The sequence below is a fragment of the Cinclus cinclus genome, chromosome Z (assembly GCF_963662255.1).
Source record: "Cinclus cinclus chromosome Z, bCinCin1.1, whole genome shotgun sequence".
Classification (NCBI taxonomy): Eukaryota; Metazoa; Chordata; class Aves; order Passeriformes; family Cinclidae; genus Cinclus; species Cinclus cinclus.
Window position 1 is genome coordinate 78,295,728 of NC_085084.1, and position 21,110 is coordinate 78,316,837.

Genomic DNA, 21,110 nt, shown 5'->3' on the forward strand with positions numbered 1-21,110 from the left:
ACTTCAGCAGATTTCTTGCAAGCAGAAAACAGTGCAATACATTGCAACACAGTCTCTCCTGTAAACCTCTTAACACCCTCTCTGCAGGACACTACACCCTTTCAACTCTAAGCCACTTTCTACTTTTCCTTTAGTCCAGCAGCCTTCTGTTTCTCTTCCATAAAAAGGTGGAGGACCACAAAACCACCATGAAACACATTTTGGTAGTGACATTTACACTGAGCCAGGGTAACACACCGTGTACATCTTTGCATGCTTTCCTTCACGGACCTTCCTCTGTCCTTTGAGAGGAATGTGGGAGCAGTGGAGCATCTAAGCATCACTAACGGACTGCAACTGGAGCAGCAAGAGAGTCCTTTCCTTTTAAAAAATGTTACTGCCTGCACAACGTAGTGGGACCTCGGGGCTGTGTTTATCATAGGTTAACCCTGCCAGCTGCAGTGAGAGTTGCCTAGTGAGAGCTGGAGATATTGTGGATGAAATAAGAAATAGCTCCAAACTTTTGCCCCAAACCACAAAACAGACTTGAGATCATTCTCCCAAGTTTGAGAAACTTTAATGATGGATATTGGCAGGCTATTTTTAGAGTTTAATATCAGGAACCGAGGAAAACCACCTCCACCAAGATGAAAATAATAGCAAATTTTAACAGTTTAGTTTGGATTTTTTTTATGTTCGAAATTTCAATGTGGAGTTCTAAGTTCCATCTCTAAAACTGTATTGGACTTACTAATCTCTATCAATGTAGTTTCCATGCATTCAAGATAAAATTTGACCATAACAAAGGCCAATGAGAGTTTATAAGATATCCTTAATAGAGCTAGACTCACAATCTGATTTTTCAGAACAAAATATCAACTTGTTCACTTTCTATCATATTCTGTCAATTCTGCTAGTGTTGAAGTCTCTATAAAATCTCAAAGAATTCTGACCTTCTGATCAGGTATTTGAAGTTTCATGAAGCATTTTGTGGAAGGAGAACCCCATAGAACATTTTGCATCTTGACTATGCACATACATGCACAAGCAGGTGGGAATGTAAAATGCAAATTTTTTCCAATAATTTAGACTATTTCCCTAGAGAAATATATTGAGGAAACATGTAAATAATGCTAGTTTTTTGCTTAAAAGGTTTCCATGCTTTGTCTTGCTCATAGTACAATATCAGATTAACAAACAAAATAATAAACCCAGAAAAACTATTAAGGGGCACTCAGCATATCCATTTTGGTGGGTTGACTGTAATTTTTGCCAAACAATATATTGAATACTTTCCCAAACTTAGATGGTCTAAATTCTAGCTCACACACACTAAATACTAACACTCACTTTCAGCTCAGTTGAGAATTAGGAAATAGGGATGGTCAAAGACTGAAAAAAATCCAGACTCCAGAGGAGCAGGAAAAGCTGAGCTGAATCCAGTTGAAGGAGAGAATAAATTTGTGACACTCATCACCTTGTGAAAGTACTTGCTGAAAAATTCAAAGCTTCATGTTTTAGAAAAATGTAAGTATTTGTCCCCAAAGAAAACACTCCTCAAGTGTGCTGCTCAACTTTTTCAGTAAAATCCTGCTTGCAAACTGCAGTTTCAGCAAACACTGCATTTTTCCATTAACACTGTGGCCTGGCTCCAGAACTCCCCTAAATCCAGGATATGTATTCCCCATAATCCAGTGTGTGGACTTTGGGAAGACCAAAGACTTGTGCTGTGTAGAAGAGCTGCTTCATCTTCCAAGCCCCCCTCCTCCCCCATGTCCTATCCTGATACACAGACAGGGTGTAATAAGCTAAAACTTAAGTTTCTTATTTGTTTAGGCTGGCCTTTGTCTTTCAACCCTAATTAAACCTTTTGATGAGCTCCTAAGATACACGGCCTCCTTTTTAACATTCTGTTTGCTGTGCCTGCTTTAACTGGTGGGCTCTTGAAGAATGTAATACAATGCCTCCCTTGGGTGCCAATTGTTCTTTTCTCCCACAGCTGCCCTTGAGTCATGCCGTCCTGAAGCATCACCAGCCCAGAAGCAGCTTGTCAGTGGGGAATTAGGACAACGTGTCTTCCACACCAATGATGAGAGCACCCGCTTGGCCCCTGCTTTATGATTACCACTGACAGAAGAAATATGGGAGCAGACTAGATGAAAAAAGATGAGGTTTGTGTGAGCTGGGGAGACAATTAACTAAAATACAATGGGGAGGGGACCACGGGTGTGATAATGTGGAATCAAGCTGCCACTGGAGTCCTTTGCAGTTTAAACTACTGCTCCTGAAAGCAGCTGCTCTTAGCAAAGGAGTTTGAAAACCCTTCTCAGAAAGCCAGACATGTGTTCTCTATTATTGATTTGCATTAAAAAAAAAAAAAAAAAAAAAAAAAGATTGGGAGCTCCATACCCTGTAGGCACTCTAAGCAAATTGGCCAGCCTAATTATTATTTTTTGGTATGTCTAATTAAATGGACAAAAGGCCCTCCCTTCACTCTCGCTGTCAGCACGAACTCCACTGGAATGTGTATAATGTCTCCTCATTTGCCCAAGCAGCTGAGCCTTTTGGTTTTCCCCTAGGAGACTGGCATTGACAACTGTCCATGGCTTACCCAATCCTACTCAGACACAGAGCCAGATCATCAGACAGGGAGGGAAAGGGGAGGAAATTGACCTGGTTCTATTAAAAACCACTGGACAATGCTCTAGGATGTGACATGTCTTTGTTGAAAGTCAGAAATGTGCCCTGGTCCTTAAATGCAGAACTTGCCAGATCCCATCAGATACTTTCTGCCCAGTATTAACCAACTTTCTCCAAATTTTCTTTAGAGGGGCTCTGAAAACATTATTTATCCCTGGGATTTCTGGTGTTTTTCCAGCACTTAGTTGTCCTGTTCTGCAACTACATGGCACCACAACCTTTCATTGCAGAGCCTCTCTTGACCTGTGGTTTCACCAGCCTGTAACACCAGCCCTTTAACTAGAAGCTACGTACAAAGTCTTCCAATGACTTGAGTCACTGGAGAGTTTCAACCTCACACTGATGCAGCCAAAGTCCCTGAAATTCACATCTTTCAAATGAAGAGAGAGAGAACATGGTGACTTTTGTCTGTGAAGCATTTTTCTCTTTTTAAGCAGTTCTTGCAAGAGATTTCCACTAATGCCAGCACAAAGATAGTCATCCCACAAATGAAGAAGAATTTATATTTATGGTGGAAATTGAAGAGTTTTCAGACATCTAAGAGCCACATCATTACTAAGTGACAAAATCTACTCCCACATTTATCTGATACATAAGCACTAGAAGTTTCTACTTAAAAGATGAGGAAAAGGCTCTCCATTATTTCCCCAAAGAGATAAGGATAGAGAGGAAGAGAACATGTCATTATATATATATGTGTGTGTGTATATATAAATATACAGATACAAGAAAAAAAAATATCAGGATGGTAATTTATCCAGCATAACAGACCATCTCACACTCTCTCAGTGATCTGTGTGTTTGATCTGACAAACAGGCTCCTATTAGAAGAATGTGGTGAGGTATCACCACATCAGTTCAGGTAAAAAAGCTTTTACAGGAAACACCTCATCACTGGTGATCTATTGAACAATCACTTAACAAAGCCTTCCAAATCCACTGTGTAGAATGGAAAAGCAGAATACCAGCTCCTGATTTCAGCTACACCTGTGCAAATCCTGAATAACTCCCTGGGTCTGACAGAAGTCTTCAGTTTCCGCAACAGGTTTATCCAGATAAGCTGATACAGGTGCAGAAAACTCTGCAGCTCAGAATTTGCTTTTTCCAGAAGAAGAGTTACTTCAGTGTAAGCAGAAACAACATGGCTAGAGAAACCATAAAATATCTGCTTTATCCTAAACAAATTAAACACCTCTACAGCTCAGCCTGACATAAGTCTGGAAAAACCCCCATTGATGTCCACTGCTGTTAAACTTTGTTAAGTCAGTGCCTGGTGCTTCACTTCTTAACGAGGCAGTTATTTGTTTCTCAGGCAATCACTGGCACCTGCCTGCCTTTTAAAATCAAATAATAATTGAATATGAGGAAAGTGAGATGAAGTAAAGGAGATTTAATAAAGAGAATCTTTGCTGTGGAGGGAATTTCTTTGGCAGTGATTACGTTACTAATTGATCAGCACATTGCCTGAGAGAAGCCAGAGACAACAATTATATTTAGCACTGTGGCTGAAAGCAATGCAGTCAACTACCTCCTCGGCTTTCGCTGTCCGCTGGCTTCACCTGGATTGGTCTGTTCATCTGTAAGGAAGAACAAAGACAGACACATAATTAATGGAGGACTCAGACATTCATATACAGAGGATTGCTTTGCTTCTTTACTGCGCATCATAATTAGCACCAGAATTTTCTCCACAAGGGGGGGGAAAAGCAATTAGTAAACAAAGAACTAATCATGGACTGTAGGCTGTGGCTTGGTCTGAGGTGAATAAATCAGTGTAACTCCTCTTACCTGACAGTGGCTTTGTTGAATCACATAGGAAGAGGGATCTGACTCATTTCACACAGGTCATGAAATTTTAAATGTAACTTTTAAAATTTCTAATAATTTCCTTCAGAAACACTGGTGCGTGAGAGCAAAAAAAGCTTTGTTAGAACATCAGGATCAGTGAGACTTAAATTGCAAAAATTTTTCGAGACTGTCATGATGAAAAGGAAATTGAAAAGCTAATTCCACTTCTACTGTTAACTCAGTTGGATTGTCATGTGTAGCCTAGCAGCCTTCATTTCAAACCTGGGGAGAGGGATTTGGATCTAATTTGTCCACATGTTGCAGGAGTGTTGGATACTGAGACTTTTCTGGGAGTAGAGGACCAGATGTTCCTTCTATTGCTTTTCTGGATATATTTTTTTTTCCTTTCTCATATCACAATATAAGTATGTTTAAAAACCTTGTCACTGTGCTGTGAATAGGTGTTCTGTTATTTGAATTATCCCTCTCTCACTCAACAAAATCTTTGGGTATCATCACTATCCCCAGAGCTGCTCAATCCTAGGAGAGAGGGCAACAGATGCTCACAATGTTCTTCACTGGCAATGCCTAACATGAAGTGGGTGCCTGAAAAACAGGGATGAAGGTATACCTCTCCTGTCAATAGCCAGAGATGCAGACTGGATCAGAACCAGCTGCAAATTTAATCTGAAAGCCTCCCTGCCTCATACTCCTTGACACACAAAGCAATTGATACCCTGTAGATGGACTGTTCAAAATATTTTCCTATGTATGACTGTGTCTGAGCAGAATAAAAATATCTTTTTGATTTGTCAACCAACAAAGAAAGTACAAGTTCAAACAAGCATCACAAGAAGCACGAGGTCAGAAGGCAATAGGAATCTCCTAACATCTGTCTTCACCGTAAAGTCAGACCACAAATTGGCTGATGAATGTCACAGGATGCCTCCAGGGAATAATATCCATCCCTTATTTGTGGGTAATCACAGTTGGGCAGCAAGACCATTCATTTTATTTTTATGTTTTTTTAAATTTTTTCCCTAATTTTTGCCTTTTTTTTTTTGAAAGTGCTTAATAATAACTTAGATTTATTCTAATTGCTCTGCACACATTTTTAGTAATAGCAAGTTACCAAGCTGGCTGACAAGTAGGTTAAGATGATGAAGAGCCTCGCAGATCCCACTGTATTATTGTCTCTAGAGGAAAATGTACTTATCCACAAACTGACTACAGTTAGACTCACACTCTGGAAGAGAAGGATCAGTGGCTACAGATGCTACTGAACAGCTTCTGCTCCCCACTATGTCTGTATCATCCAACAAAATCAAGCGCTAGAACCAACAAAGAATCTGGTAATAGTTAAACCTTGTATCAGCCCTTGCTTCCGTCTCTGCAAAGACCTGCTGCTCACATTGGTACCACAAGGTATTAGCAGGGCAGAGGTGATACTTGAAGCAGCAGCAGCAGGACAGATATCCTGCCACAGAGCTCCTTTATACCCACATGTGAGCAGCTGGTTGTTGCACACATTCAAGGATCTGACATCACACAGGTGAGGAGAGTGCTCTGTGTCATAGGACTCCAAATGTTTTCAAAGTGTAACTTTAAGCCACTCTTAAGTTTGGTGTTTGGCACATAAACAGCCTATGGCCTTTTGCAGTGCCTGTTCTTCTCTGCTGATCATGGAGGTTGTCTTTGCATTTAGACTTAGCTGAGGTGAACCCCATTTTGCTTCTCACATGCAGGACAATGAAGCCAAATTACTCAGTTGCTTCCCTCAGCTGCTCAACCTATGACTGCTCATGTTTGCAGCAGGCTGGTGTTGACCATCCACGCACCAGCTCAAGACCTTATTACTTTTATCACTTGCACTCTTATTAAAAATCATGGGTTCCTGATGTGGAGACCCTGTGACTAATCCAACTGCTATGGTCAGAGGAGAGGAGTCAGAGGTCACTGGTTCTCATTCCGGGACAGCCAGAACCTGCATCCCAAGTAAGACAAATAGTCACAGTAGTCAGGAATTTATGGGAAGTGCTCAGCATACAGACTTGAGAGGCAAAGTCTGGAGTCCAAACAGACACAGACTGGAGATGCAGAACATCCCATAAATGTAGTACCCACATAGGTACTGTTCTGAAGCATGCTAAGGTCCATGAAAATTTGCAATGAACTCAAGTAACTTTTGGATCCTGCCTGGAGAAAAACTAGACAGACTTCATCCTTCTTTTTGAGTTGAATAAAGTAAATTTGCATGAGAACATTATCAGACCCTTTGGCAAAAATGAAAGGAGACAAATATTTGTTTGGACTTTTTTTGTTATTTTATTTTGTATTGTTTCATTATGGTTTGTTTTGGTTCTTTGTTTTTTTATTTGTTTTTTTTTTTTTCTGAGAATGAGGAGTGCATTGAAAAATAAGTCAGTTCTGAAGAATGTTAAAAAAAAGAGTGAGGGAAGGAGCATCCAAGAGGAAGAAAAAACTAGGGAAATTAATAAATAAAAGGCTAGTGTAATTTAATGCACACTATGATTTATACACTTGACAATTTCTTTATAGACCAAAGAGAAAGTGCTGCCTGAACAGAGCCCATAATACAAATTGAGATCATCTTGACATGAAAGACACCAATTATAGGGAGAAACACTGAGAGGAAAATAATTAAGTTTCCTTTCTCCATCTATGGATTTTTTTTATTTTTTTTTTTTTACATAGACACTCTGGGAGCAAGGACCTGTCATGGGGACCAGAAAAGGGCTAAATAAGAAAATAAAATGGCAGAATAATGTAGCTTTCCCAGTCTGGGGAAATACCTGCTTGGGGAGAAGGGAACCCAGATATTCAAGTTCCCTGCTTATTCTTTATCTGGAAGTTGCTGTAAATTAAGTGGAATGAAGCCAAAATTCATACTCCAAAATGAAGCCCTCTGAAGAGTGTTTGGGGACATACTGATATGGACATTTTTAATATCTGTTCTGTTTTGGGTGGACCCTGAGAGTGTGACAAGAGAAAGAATATTTGCCAGATAGCAAATCTGATGAATGCCATCAGGAAATACACCTGAGATCTGTGGAATCACACATGTGGCTGTAAAGTGTTATTGAACCCCATCACTAGAAGGCTTCAAAAGGGATTTGGCTACATGGGAAAAGACCTAGGGCAGGCTGACCCAACATCTGAACTGGTAGATGGAGTGAGTGCAGTCTGTTAGGCTTCCTCTAGGATGAGCTACACTCCAGTCCTTTCAGTGGTCCTTCTTTCCTCTGGTCAGGGATGCTCTTTGTGCTCTCATTTGAAAAATGGCCATTCTTCCTAGTACTCTGCTATCCCTGTTGTGGTTCCACTGAGAAAGGAGTAAACTGTTTTACTGTTTGTTAGTCCCAAAAGCATGTATCTCCTCTTTAAATTCTCTACCATCCTTTAAGACCTGACTAAAATATTTATTCTCTCCATAGTATGGAGATGTCTGAATTTATGGTACCAGAATGTTCTATAGTTATAAAACCATTATAAGTCAGGACAATGTTTATCATCATTCATGATTCAGAGTCCCATTTGGCCAAAAAATTTACTTTGAAGTGCTTTGGTCAACAACAATTTTGTAGCAAAGATGTGTTGAGGACCACTGAGGCACAGAGATTTAGGCAAGGGCCAAATAATTTAATTTGGCTCATAATTTAATACATATATGGACACAGTTTTCAAAGAGGTGGTGAGAGAGTGGCACACCACAGTTTTATTCATGACTGTGTTCCCACTGTGAAGTCAGGAAAAGCCTGCGGTTCAGGTTCCCCATCTTTGCTGGGAAGGAGTACCACTGCAGCTGGGAATAGGCCTATTTCATCAGGAAGGGTTGTGTGTCTTTTTCCCACAAATGCCATAAATACTTGTGTTGATAGTGGAATTAGAACTTCATGTCCATCACACTTCTCATTTTCTTGTGATTCTTTGCATGTTCATTTCTGCTGAATACCACCTTTACTATCACCTTTGCAAACCTTAGGCAAGGTGATATTACTTGCTACACTTCACACCCTTCAGATTGGGATGTCCTTCCTTTTTTCTGCCCAAACCCAACCCTCCCAAATTATGCCAGATGTCACCATCTCACACCAAACTGCCACTGCCCCACCTACCCCCACACCAGTTCTCCCAGCAAGCAGAAGCACAACATCATTTTTCATGTCCAATTACAGCCACTGTGGTGCCACTGTTAAAAGACAGCGCAGGTACCCCTGTCAAAAAGGGTTTGAGTTACAAGAAGCGATGAATTATAGCAAGCCCTTTTTCAATTCTCCACAGAAATGAAATGTCAGAGCTTGCTGCTGTATTTTTCTCAGCACCATCAGCTACAGGCCACTGCAGGAATTAGACAGGGGACAGACGCTTTTCTGCATCATGATTTTTCTTCTCCTAAGGTTGTCGTTCTTTTCCCCCGCCAACCTTTTTCTGCTCCCTCTGGCTTTGATATTAATTTAGAGCTGGTAGAAGGATCACCTGGGAAAGAAGAGTAGGAAGCAGAAGCAGCTGATTTCTCACTGTCTCCATCTTTCTTCCTCTTGCTGTTGCTACTACACTTTTCCTTCTTGTCTCACCCACTTTTTCATTGCTCATCTATGTAACTTATGTTTATAAGTAGATCTAAAATTCTACTTGTGAGTGGAAAAATACAGAGATAAAAAATAAAAAGAAGAAATGGGAAAAAAACCCTCAAAAATATGGAGATATCCTGAATTGCTTAAAATGTGCTCTGAGACAGTAAGAAAAAGGAAAAAGATGAAGAGATTATTGAAGATGAATTGAAGCCACTAGTGGTTAGAGAGATTACAACCAAGCAGAAGAGAGGTATGTTGGAGATAACCTTCTGTGCTTAAAGATGATGTCACTTAAGGAGACAAAGGTAATTATAGAACATGTGTGTTTTATAGTACTGTTGAAGATTATCCTGGTGATCCTCTAAATAATAATAATAATAATAATAATAATAATAATAATAATAATAATAATAATAATCTTTCCACCATACTTAGAGGTCTCAAAAAAATTGAATACTCCTTGAGGACATACTGGGGGCTTTGGTTTCTATCAAAAACCATGATGAAAGGACTTCTGCTGCCCATGTTTCTGGAATTTTCCAAAGAGGGTAAAAAAGTAGAGGTGCTAACCTCTGGCAAGACTTGTTTCCAGCTCTCTGGATTTCTGGGTGATTTTGGGTGCATCATTACATCTGACTCTTTCTCAACTTTTTATTCTACATAATAAAGACAAAGATAGCATCATGTACTATGAAGGTGGTTGATGGGCAAAAAAGCAGGTATCTAAATTCTGGTTTTAAACAAACAAACAAGCAAACATCCAGTCATTTCTATATTTTAATTATGTAGACATATATAATGGAAAATAACAAACTCTTCATGTTCACTGATGTTGTGTTGGGTTTGGTATTGTTCAGTCATCAGCCCCTAAATAATGATGAAACTCAGCTGTGACATAATAATGAAGGAAAACCATTAGTAGGTCTTAGAAAATGTTAATTAGTCACTTCTGCATCTCTGTAGTTGCTGGTTAGCTTCATGGAAAAAAAAAAAGTCCCATCCCAGAGAAACTTCTCCCCTAAAAATATTAAGTAATTCTTGGTGGTCTCATGACATAGCTCAGATGTCAATTGGAGTTAGGAATAGTTTAATACCTGCTCTGAAATTTTCAAATATAGGTTTACTGTTTATTTATTTGGAGGGACAGGTTTTTCTGTTTAAAACATTTCCCCAAAACACTAAGAGGAATTTCATTTTACCATTTTACCATTTCTGCCAACTGAATCTGCCATGAGTCTTTTTTGAGTCTGCCATGTGCACAATAGTAATTCCTCTGAATTCAATACTGCTATTTATGTGAGCAAAGGTATTGGCAGGAATGTGTTTGTAGGAGTGGGTCATAATTTTTAAAGCATTGAACAAAATCTGCCCTGATAGAGGGCCCTAAGGAAATGCAAAGTATATCAGTGTCAAAGTTGGAAAAGCCAAGGAAATCACCTACAATTGAATTGTGTATGTGTAATTGCAAAGTTCAAGTAAATCACTCTGTACCTGATTCTGAGTGACATAATTGAATTACAGTGATCTAAACTAGATAGCCATAAGCGTGAATCCAAAGCAATCTCCTTCCTCTGAAGGAAAAAAAAAAAAAAAACAACAAAAACCAAAAAAACCAACGAAGTCAGGGCTCAGGTGCTCAGCTCAGGAAGATTTCTCCAAATGCTACAGAATCAGGAAGGTTTCCTCACTCCAAGTTAGCTAGACAAGTAGATTCCTTTATATGTCTATTCCAGCTGTAATGCATAGAGCAAAAACTTGTCTGCATGGAATTGAGGTAAATGCTGTGTTTGTAAGGATTGATGTGTAATTACACCTTAACTACATTTACTGTGAGCACTCTGAATTGATACAATGTTGGATCAAGGAAAGAGTAAGGAGAGGAATTATTTTAGAAAGTTTGTTAAAAAAAAAAACAACCAAAAAAACCACAACCACAACAACAAAACACTAACAAAACCAAATTAAATCACTTGCTAGTAAAGCATTGCCTCTGAAATGACTGTCCCAAACCTCATCTTGGTAAAAGACCCTTAATTCTTCCCTGCCACCCTCTTCCCCACCTGCTGAGATGTGTGCCATAGATATGTACACAAACAGATGAGAAGACCGGAAATGGCCATGTGTGAAATATGAAAAAAAAAACATTGAAGGGTCAGACCTTTCCAAATCAGTCAATGCTATGGTGCCTACCCCTGAGAATGATTGCTACCAGCCATCCCTGTTCTCTGAGAGTATTTTCTATATATCATATAAAACACATTATAACCCATCTGTCTAACTATTGATTCATCTTTCTCCTTCTCTCCTGTGTAGAGATGAACCTAGAGGGGCTCCAGTTCAGCTCACACTCACGTGCACAAGTCTGTGGCTTCAAATACTAAACTTCTTACTCACAAAATACTTTGGGCTTGAGTTTGAAGAAACTGCTAATCTTGTTAATAGGCAGCTAGGGCCTTCCCAGTACAACAAATAATTTGGTTTGCTCCTGGGGTAGCTGAGCATGTAGTGTTCAATCTTAAGGAGTCCCTGGTTTTAAATGAAGTGGGGCAGGGCAAAGGGAGAACTTAGTCTTTGGCATGTTTGAGGACAAAACACATGATGTTTGGAGCAAAGCCTCATTTTCCGAAATGAGAGGGTAGGACTGCTTTTTTTTGCTTTTCTTATTTTTTTAAGTATTTATATCTTATAAATATTGTTTCCTATGCAAATCTGCATGTGAAAGTGACATCAGAAGATTCCCTTGTAGTTTTGGGCAGTCACATTGTAAAAATGACGTTTGATAGGTGTATTTTCACTCAATAGACTGTGCTGCCACACAGTACCTTATGACTAAAGGCATAAGATTATGCCCTGATCACCCAGATGGCTGTTTATTGCACTCATGGATCTTGCTTGGCTCCTGAACTTGACCTTTCTTTCCTGGAAAAGAGGAGTGTCTTGTGAATGATGACTTTTGAAAATGTGTCTGTAGTTCTAGAGCCTTTACATGACTGAGAAGTCCCTGAACATTCAGTGAGTACACTCAAGCATGTGAGGAGTCCAAGCACTGGCCCTCTGATCATGCTAAGCTACATAAAAGGGTCTATTTCTGTGTGTATCCTGACAGCAGAGGTATAACTCTTGAATGAACATGCTGCTCATTAAATCTTATTCCCTGCTGATACTATGAGCTATGGCAATGTGAAATTCTGTTCATAAACATATCAAATTCTAATATAAAACTAAGTCAGTCTTTTGCTGTCTTTTCCTCCCTTTTTTTTCCTCCCTCCTTTCCTCCCTTATCAGTAGGGAAAAGTTCTTCCAGAATCCCATCTTTCTTCTAATTTCCCTCTTGAGTTTATTTCAAGATAATTTAGATTTAACTTTAGAATGTGCCCATACGTCTTCTATAAAAAATCATTCTTCTCTGTCCCTAATTTTCTCTCTTAGCCAGCTTAACATGTATTGAGCAGAAAGAGACCTCATTCTCTTTCAGCCTAGACATTGTGATCACAAACTCCTTCAAGGCAGAGCAACATCATAGTCATAGAATGATGTAATCATAAATCTCCATTAGATCATGGAGATCATAGAGGAGATTTCTAGGATTGCCAAATCTAGCTGTAAATACAACAGTGACAAGTCCACCACTAAACTGTGCCCCCAAATATTTAATCTCCAAGTTTTTTGAACACTTCCGGGGATGATGGCTCCGTCACTTCCTTTGGCAGTCTGTTCCAATGATTGATCACCCTTTTGGTGAAGAAATGATTCCTAATACCCAACTTCAACCTCCCCTTGCACAACTTAGACCATTTCCTCTTGTCCTGTCACTTGTTATCTGGGAGAAGAGATCAACCTCCAATGGCAATGACCCCCTTCCAAGTAGTTTCAGAGAGTGACAAGGTCTCCCTTTGAGCCTCCTTTCCTCCAGGCTGAGCACTCCATTTCCCCCAGCATAAGAAGGTAGTCCATATGGATACAACAAAGACAGTCTCCTACACTAGCAGGCAGGGATCCCTATCCTGCTGATGGCTAAATGTATGTATGAGGCATCACAGCATTTAAATGAGTGATGAGAACATGTGCTGAGGATCCTGGACCAGTTTTGCAGTGCGTGCACAGCTGGGGTATTTTTGGTTGTGGTTCTCTCTCTGCCTGCACCTCCCAGCTGAAAGCCTTCCCTCAGAGCTCACATTCCAATGGTTCCATAGGTGCTCTTGGTGCTATTCTGCTGCTGTCTGTTGGGTAGGTGGGGTTTTCTCTGCTTGTGGAGCAAACCATAGCCACATAGAGCCCAGGGGACCCCTCAGCACAGACATGAGCAGGGCAGCAATCAGGTCAGAGAGACAGTTTTATCCCTGAAGGCATTGTAGACATTAGCCTTGTTCCCTCACTAGGAAATGAACATCTGTTCTTGTCTCTCCCTTTTCCTGAGTCCGTGACCTCTGGTTATTGGAACTTTCCTGCTGTGTTCTTCCCTCTCTGGGCTTTATCTCTTCTTCTGAAGCAAGACCCAAACGTTGCCTTTGCCACTAATGGTTGCTTGGCTTGATTCTGCAGACTTTAGGCAAGGCCAAGCTCCATTGACTTCAATGCTTTGAGTGCAAAATGACCTTGGCCACCGTCCATCCAAGAAGATTAGACCTTCTGTGCTTGTAGCTTTGTATGCCTGGCCACAAAGATAAGAACCACAGCCAGCCCTTTTGCCTATGGAGAAATGCTTTCCACAGCACTGCCATTTAACAAACAACTGAGTAAGCTGTGTAAATTAACTAGCTGCTTTCACCCACTGCCAGGACCATGAAATACAGGCTCTCTCACTGATCTAAATGTGCAGGTAGCTTCACAGCCTCCCCAAGAACTCAAAGAGGCTCTCACCAGGTTAAGATTGCAACCAGGGTTTTCCTTGGTACTGGACTAGATCCACCCTGAGTCAGAAACAGTTTTTACCCCACCACTGGTCCTGCTCTCAAGGTTAGTGTATTCACTCTCTTCCTCCTAACCTAATGTCCCTTTTTCCAAAGGTTAAAGTCACCTGCTGTCTGCAGTATAACATAGAGCAGTCCATTACCTCAGTTCTGAACCACAGGAGGCCCATACCTAAACCTATTCCAAGTAGAAAGGTCTGGCATTTCTGAAGTACAAGAGTTTCCTTCTCAAGGTGTATCCCTGTTCTATGCAGGTGTTATGGCTGTGCTCTCCTCTCAGTTCTTTTAACAAAAAAAAAAAAAAGTTTAATTATTTTTCTAGACTTTCTGGAACAAGTTCCATTTGAGCAGAAGAGCCCCCAGCAGCCATGTCACCTCATCCTTTGACTTGTCTAAACTGGTATGAAATCACACCTCAAATTAGATGTGTGAAGACTTTTTTATGATGATAAGACCCTTTTGCTGTGTGTGGGATCAGGGCTGCAGTTCCTGAATTGGCAACAGGAAAATAAAAAATAATTTTACAAAAGAAAGAAAGCAAACAAGGAAACACTCAGAGGAAGAATATCTTAATCTTGATAGTGCCCTTTTAGAGAAAATCTTCTGTGAAGGGACTTAGAGTAATAACTTTTTCTTCTGCTCTCCTTCACAGCAAACACTGAAACAAAACCCCACAACCATTCCGGATTTCAGACCCTCAGTTCAATTCTCTGTACCAGTTTCAGTCTGTATGAGGCTCTCCAGTGCAAAAGGAGCTACCTCTCATTGCCATCTATGTATAACTGGTATCATCTGGTCTTGTTTTGACAATTATCTGTAACATAATTACCAGACTGATGAGTCTTGCTGATTAATTATGCCATCCTTCAAAGTTGATCTGGGTACTTAAAATAAACAAACACCCTGGTTGGGTAACAAAGGTGATTTTCTCTCTCTGTTCCAGGCAACAAAGGCTAGCAAACTCATTCCACTGTGTAGAGATGTGGTCAGAAACTCACAGAGATTGGTTTCTGATCTGTCATTCACGCGAAGCTTCTTCTCTTCTGGTCCCTGATGGCACCTTGATTTCCTCCCCTCCTAAATGATAAATGTATCCCCTCTGATCCCCTCTGCTGAGAGCTATCTAACAAAACTGGTGCCTGATACTAATGCATCACTGATGCTTTCCTCCTCTAATTATGCCTAAATATTGCCTTTCTTTCTTTTCTGCCTTGAACCACTTTTTTTTTTTTTTTTTTTTTTTTTTTTTTTTTTTTTTGCATCAACATGTACCAAAGCATTAAACAAGACATTCCATTAATTTCTTCATCATCATAACTTAAGCCTGGGACATACCCTTTAAATATTCATTCAGCTATGAAAACTGGGCATTAAAATTTTAATAATGTCAAGCTCATTTGAACTGAGCTCCTGGGGGACTATTACGATACAATTAGAATAAATATGATGATTGATTTGGTGTAAAGGTTCACCTGTCCACATGTGTTAGTGGCCGGAAGCAACGTGCCACCTCTGGCATCACAGCCAATAGCTCCAAGTTATTTTAAGTTTCTTACTACCTTCCTCATCATCCCCATTCCTGCTTGCTCGCAACCTTGACCCCCTCACTCGCTTGCACAGAATGTTCAGCTTGGATTAAGTTGGAAGAGGCAAAGCAGTGTGCTCTCACTAGGACCTGCATCCAGCAGCACTCTCCTCCTTCCTCCTCCTTCTTGTTCTGTGGCTGAAGAGGGAGCATTGTTCAGAGAAGTCCAGCTGTTAACTTTCTGGCCATTAACTTTTTGCTCTGTGTGCATCTAAGCTCCCAGGCTCTGGTGCTCCAGGGTGGATGGGGAGCAACCTAAGTGACACAGACATGTCTAAAACAGCTTGGATGAGAGCAAAGCTTGTACTTCCTAGCAGGATCTGTCCAAAATCACAGTGCAGAGATAGTCTAGAGATGTGATGCTGAGAGTGGGGAAAAAAAAAAAAAAGCAGAGGGGGAAACCAAGCAAGAAATCATACTACTTAAAGAGCCTTCTGTTTCAAACACAGGATGTTCTCAAATGCACAGACAGATAATTAAAAGACTTTGGTCCACTGGGTCCTGAGCATATTTGAAAATTTGGGCCAGGTTGTACTTTCTCTCTCTGCCGTGTGAATTGGGTGCTACATGGTGTAAATATGAAAAGAGATAAAATGAAGCCATCACCATTGAGAACAATCATAGGGCTGCTTTTTTTTTTAATAATCTACTTTAAATAAACTACTCATTAATTCTTTGAATAAGGGTAAAATGCAAACCTCTCTGTATTTGAAGGTAACTCTGATCTAACCCTGCTTATAAGCACTGTCAGAGCTTTTGGGGCTTTACCATCAGTCTTTTCACATATGGTGCTTTCCTTAAATCCTCAGCTTCTGGACCTGAGCAACTCTTGAATATGAATTTTAATTTCAGAATAAAAGAAAATCCTTAGCAAACAAAATATTGCTCAAAGAAAACAAAAATATGAAAATAAACTTTCTCTTATTTATATTATCTTATAATTCAGGATTGTTTGAGATAATATATGACTGATGCATCTTTATGGTTAGCAATACTAATTATTAGAAACACTATATGATTTTCACTTTTTTCAGCTTTTTTTCTCTCAGTATTTTGCTAAAATAATATACTGATCCTAAATCTGTCATTTTCTTTTTCAAATTCAAATCAAGTCCAGCTCCTTTTCCTATTTATAGTCTCTATTTCTGTATTATTTACTTTTAATATTAACTTGTAGTAATACCTTGGTGTTATTTACTTTTACACTCCTACCCCTATTCCCCTTCCAAAATAGTTTCTTTTAAAAAATTAACCAATTGCACATTACAGTATGGAGACAAGTAAGGGAGGAAATGGTCACTTGGTGTTAATTTGCTCTGAAGGAAAGCAGCAATTTGGGGAACCCACTTCCTGTGAATGCAGACTGTGGAAAGATATGGCCTTTTATGTTTTCCTGAAGTCTATTACCTATCATCTCCTTCCCCACTAAGTTTCTTCCATGGAAAAAGGGGTTAGACAGTAATCTTTACCTTTAGGGCCCATTGTGAGGATTAATTAGATACTATTTTTACAAAATTGTAAAGTTTTAAGATGCTATATGAGCTCTCACTGTTATTACAACGTGCCATACCTGCATAACGTCTACCACTGCAATATTACCCCTTGGTTGTTCAAGACTACAGAACTGCTGCTTCTAATTGAGTTAATGGCTTCATAGGTTGGTAATTTAATAAAACAGACTGCTTAAACCAGCAAGGTTTTGATTAAATGGGGTGTGTGCAAAGGGGAATTTATATTTGTTAGAAGCTCTATGAATCCAAGGTATCAAGGCATGGATAATGCTGGTATAACAGCCCCTTATAGAGAAAGGAAGGAAGGACAGAGCTAAAAGCCATGGAATCATGGAAAATCTCGAGTTGTAAGGGACCTATAATGATTACTGTAATGTACCTAACACTCCTCTCTATAACTTGGAACATTGTTTAGATGCTCCTTTAACTATGACAGGCCTGGTGCTCTTTTGAGCCTGTTCCAGTGACCAGACACCCACTCAGTGAAGAACCTTTTCCCTGTGTTTAGTCTGAGCTACCCCAGACACAGCTGTATTCCATGAGGGAATTTGGGGTTCAGCACCCCCATCTCTGCCTCCCTTGAAAGACTTGTGGGCTGGTTCAGGTCCTGCTACAGTCAGCTGTTCTGGGCTGGTGTCAGGGGTATGCAGAAGTGTGTGACGGTGTGCACATACAGAAAAGGCACTGTGCTGCTGCCAGTGCTTTACTGTGACAAGCAGATCTACCTTAGGATATCATGTGCCTGGCCTGACTTCAGGAAGAAATTCAGTTGTTCCTTTCCAGCTGGCTTTGCCCACTATCTTAGCTCCAGTACTAGAGGAAAAATTGAAAAAAAAAAAAAAAAAAACTGGGGGAGAGCCTATTTCCTGAATGAAAAGACTTAGCTTATGCTTAAATCACAGGTACATCTTGAAACTGCATTTCTGAAGAAAGTGCCTGGCCGTGCCCATGCAGAGGAACGGGATGGTGGGAGACCTCCAGAGGGAGCTCTTGGCTACCTGAATTTGAACAACTAAATTATGCAAACCCAATTTCCTAGATGGAGAAATTAAGGATTTACTCCGGGAAGCTTGCTTCATTAGGTACTTAAAATGTACTGAAAAGTTAGTTACTTCAGTACACAGACTGGATCACACCTCTGACTTCAGTGATTGTCTGTCTGCAGTGGTTTTGGACTGCGAGAGCCGCTCCAGGTGCTCCCACTGCCTGCTGGAGTAAATAGGAGAATATTACCCTGATCTTGAAAAAGCAAAGGAAAGAATCCCTGCATCGCGGCACTCTCCTGTGCTGTAAATGCCAATTCATAGCTACTTCCTTACCACGGGTCAGCGCCATTGAGATTTAAAATTTTATTCTTGCTTTGTCTCTCAAGGGCTCCCAGTCATGCAAATCTGAAACCAAAGCAATCTTTCCTTTCATCCGTCTGACCCTGAGAAAACAAAGAAAGCCAGGCACAGTGAGCATGGCTATTTTGTGTATAAAGAACAGCACCCACAAAGCTAATGAGGAGCTTTTATGGCTGTTTGAAGAGCACTGATAGGTTATCAGGAGCAGGCCCAAGCTGCAAAGTTTCATCTGTCAAAAGCTGGGCAGGAACTTTCCATAATAAGGGCCAGGCACAAAATTCAGATGCTGACACAAACACAGGCATTTTAGGAGGGTATGTGGCAATTGTGCAAGTGGCTGGGGTTGTAATACCTGTTTCAGAAATCTGGCTCAGCTAAACAGGTACTTGTTCACATCTTCACCTGACACAGCCAAGCTCACCAGCTCAGATACCTCCACTTCCACAGGCCTCCATTCAGGTACAGGAAGGTATTGGGGTCTTATCAGGGCAGGTGGGGGGTTGTACCTGACCTTGTGGATGGATCCAGAGGGGCACCTGAGGCCAGCCATGAGCCCTGAATATGCTTTCCAGAAGGGCAACCAACACTTTGTGACTCCAAAGGACCTGATGTCAGCATTTTGGAGGGGAACAGCTGGCTCAGCAGAAAGAAAAAAATAATAGGAAATTGGGAAGTCTGACATCAAGAGTGGATGTTTTTCGATGTTTTTCCTTCTCCCTAAATGTTGTGCTCTGGTTTGGTGTCAGGTTATTGGTCCTGGTAGTTAGTCTTTAAACTGCCTTACAGCAGGGGTCAAAACTGCCTAATGAAAATTGTCCTCTTCAGCCTTAAAATCTGTGAACTCTGCTGAAGTTCATGAAAGGTTTGTGCTCTCATGGAGCTTCAAGACTCAGGACAAGCTGCTTTTGGCTCCAGGTATTGGAGCCAAATTGTGCTTGCTCCCCACAAGAATCCTATTTAGAGGATCTTCAGAGATGTTTTGATTAACATTAATTTCATGCCAGGCCAAAAGGCCCCTGTGACAAGCTCCACTGAGCCAGTGCTGAACAAAGGAAATTCAAAATTCAGCTCCTTCACGTGAGATGGTGTGTGCGTGTGTGTGTGTATGTGTGTGTGTGCGCACGCGCTTTAAGTAAATCATTTATGGTCAATAATGCCAGGTTATTATAGGTCAATAACTTTCCATTATTCACTAGCCTTGCTGTGCTCCCACTGTCAGGCAGCACAACGGCATGTTGGGTCTTGTGAAGCAAAAAGCTCCTGATGGGAGCTTTGGAAAAGCAGGCACGAACACAGCTTGAGCAGAGAAAAAGAAAACAGGGGAGGGAGAGAGTGTGAAAAGTTCTAGTTGCTCTCAGGAGTGTCTTGGGGAATGCATGTGTGACATACTCTCTATTTCTCATACATGCATGCACACTCAACCCCTAAATTCATTATTCCTGTGCTCCCAGCTGGTCAGATGTGAGGCAGCCCAGATCCCAAGGCTGCATGACCACAGAGCTGGTCCTGAGCAAACATTATCTCTCATTAAGGTCTACAAGCTCGGGCTTAATGCCACAGTAGCCTGCGGGTTGTCTAAGCTTTGTGTATGGACAGTTAATGCTCACAGCTGCCTGCTTTGTACTGGGCACCCAGGAGAGGAAGAGTATCAGGTTTTTTTTCAAGTCAGGGTACAAATGTCAAAGAAGAAACAAAAGTGATGAAATAAAAAACTGCAGGACAACATGAAAATTATATTTGCCCCTGTCAGTGCTGTACTGGTACTAATGCTCTGCCCTGTGTCTCATGAGAAGGGTGGTCAGGAGCCTGGAACTGCAGGAATATGTAAATAATAGTCTGTCTCCGTGGAAACTGCAGGAGGCAAAAGCCAGCCCTGTGGTTTGGCAGAGACTCCTTGGTGCTCCTGCTGAGGGTCTGAGTGTACTTCCCCCAACCAAACATTTTGAGATGACAGCCCGGGACATGGGAGTTGTGGGATGGACTCAGGCCTTGTAAAGGGCAACCAGTGGAAAATGAACTTCTCTGTGGAAAGTTGAGTGGTCAGTAAGTAAAAGTCTGTGAGAGGAGACAAGGAAGAATAATGTTGATTTTTCACTGACAACAGGTTATCTAAGATTTGCCTAAAAGCCTTTTTGTCCTTTTGCTGAGCAGTGCATTGATCCTAATTCCAGCTAGCACTGAGATGATGCCTCCTTCATGAGACATCTTGGCACTGATCACCCTGCACTTGTGAGAGACTCAGCCTTGAGGAAGAATGTCAGCTTTTTCTGATGCTCCAGGTAGTGGCCACTGCTAGAGATAACATCCCTGTCAGCCTTGGCTTTTTTAACTCTCACCTCTGCACAGGTGCCATGAGCAAGGAGGAGTTAACAGGAGCTCTGAAGAGCTGGTCCATTTTGAATGTGAATGATGGGAATACTCTCCTTCAATCGGTATTCAGCACAGGGATGTACAGAGGTATAAAGTTAATCACTAGCTGGGCCACCCCTATTTCCAGAAAAAGAACTTTAATGCCTTCTTTATCCAATGAAGTACCATTGTTATACCTGCATATTATGAAGGGTTTATTAAACCGGTGATAATCTATTCAAGATAAAGTGATCTGTATGGCCAACTGAGCACAGATCAGACAGAATGATGGGAGGTTATTGTTAAAATATGCAAATTCACATCCTATTGAAATGCAAACCCTCCAG

General features: G+C 40.8%; 1 protein-coding gene across 32 annotated transcripts in view; it reads right to left on the reverse strand.

The window, feature by feature from the left end:
* CELF4 (CUGBP Elav-like family member 4) overlaps positions 1-21,110 on the reverse strand; it is a 670,482-nt gene that overhangs the window by 270,556 nt on the left and 378,816 nt on the right. For 17 of the 32 annotated variants that reach the window (XM_062512652.1, XM_062512635.1, XM_062512623.1 and 14 more), the window contains exon 3: positions 4,208-4,256. In XM_062512652.1, the coding sequence (XP_062368636.1) occupies positions 4,208-4,256 (49 nt within the window). Of the gene's footprint in view, positions 1-4,204; positions 4,257-21,110 lie in introns of all 32 variants that reach the window. The other 15 variants (XM_062512653.1, XM_062512629.1, XM_062512644.1 and 12 more) reach the window with 1 other exon arrangement.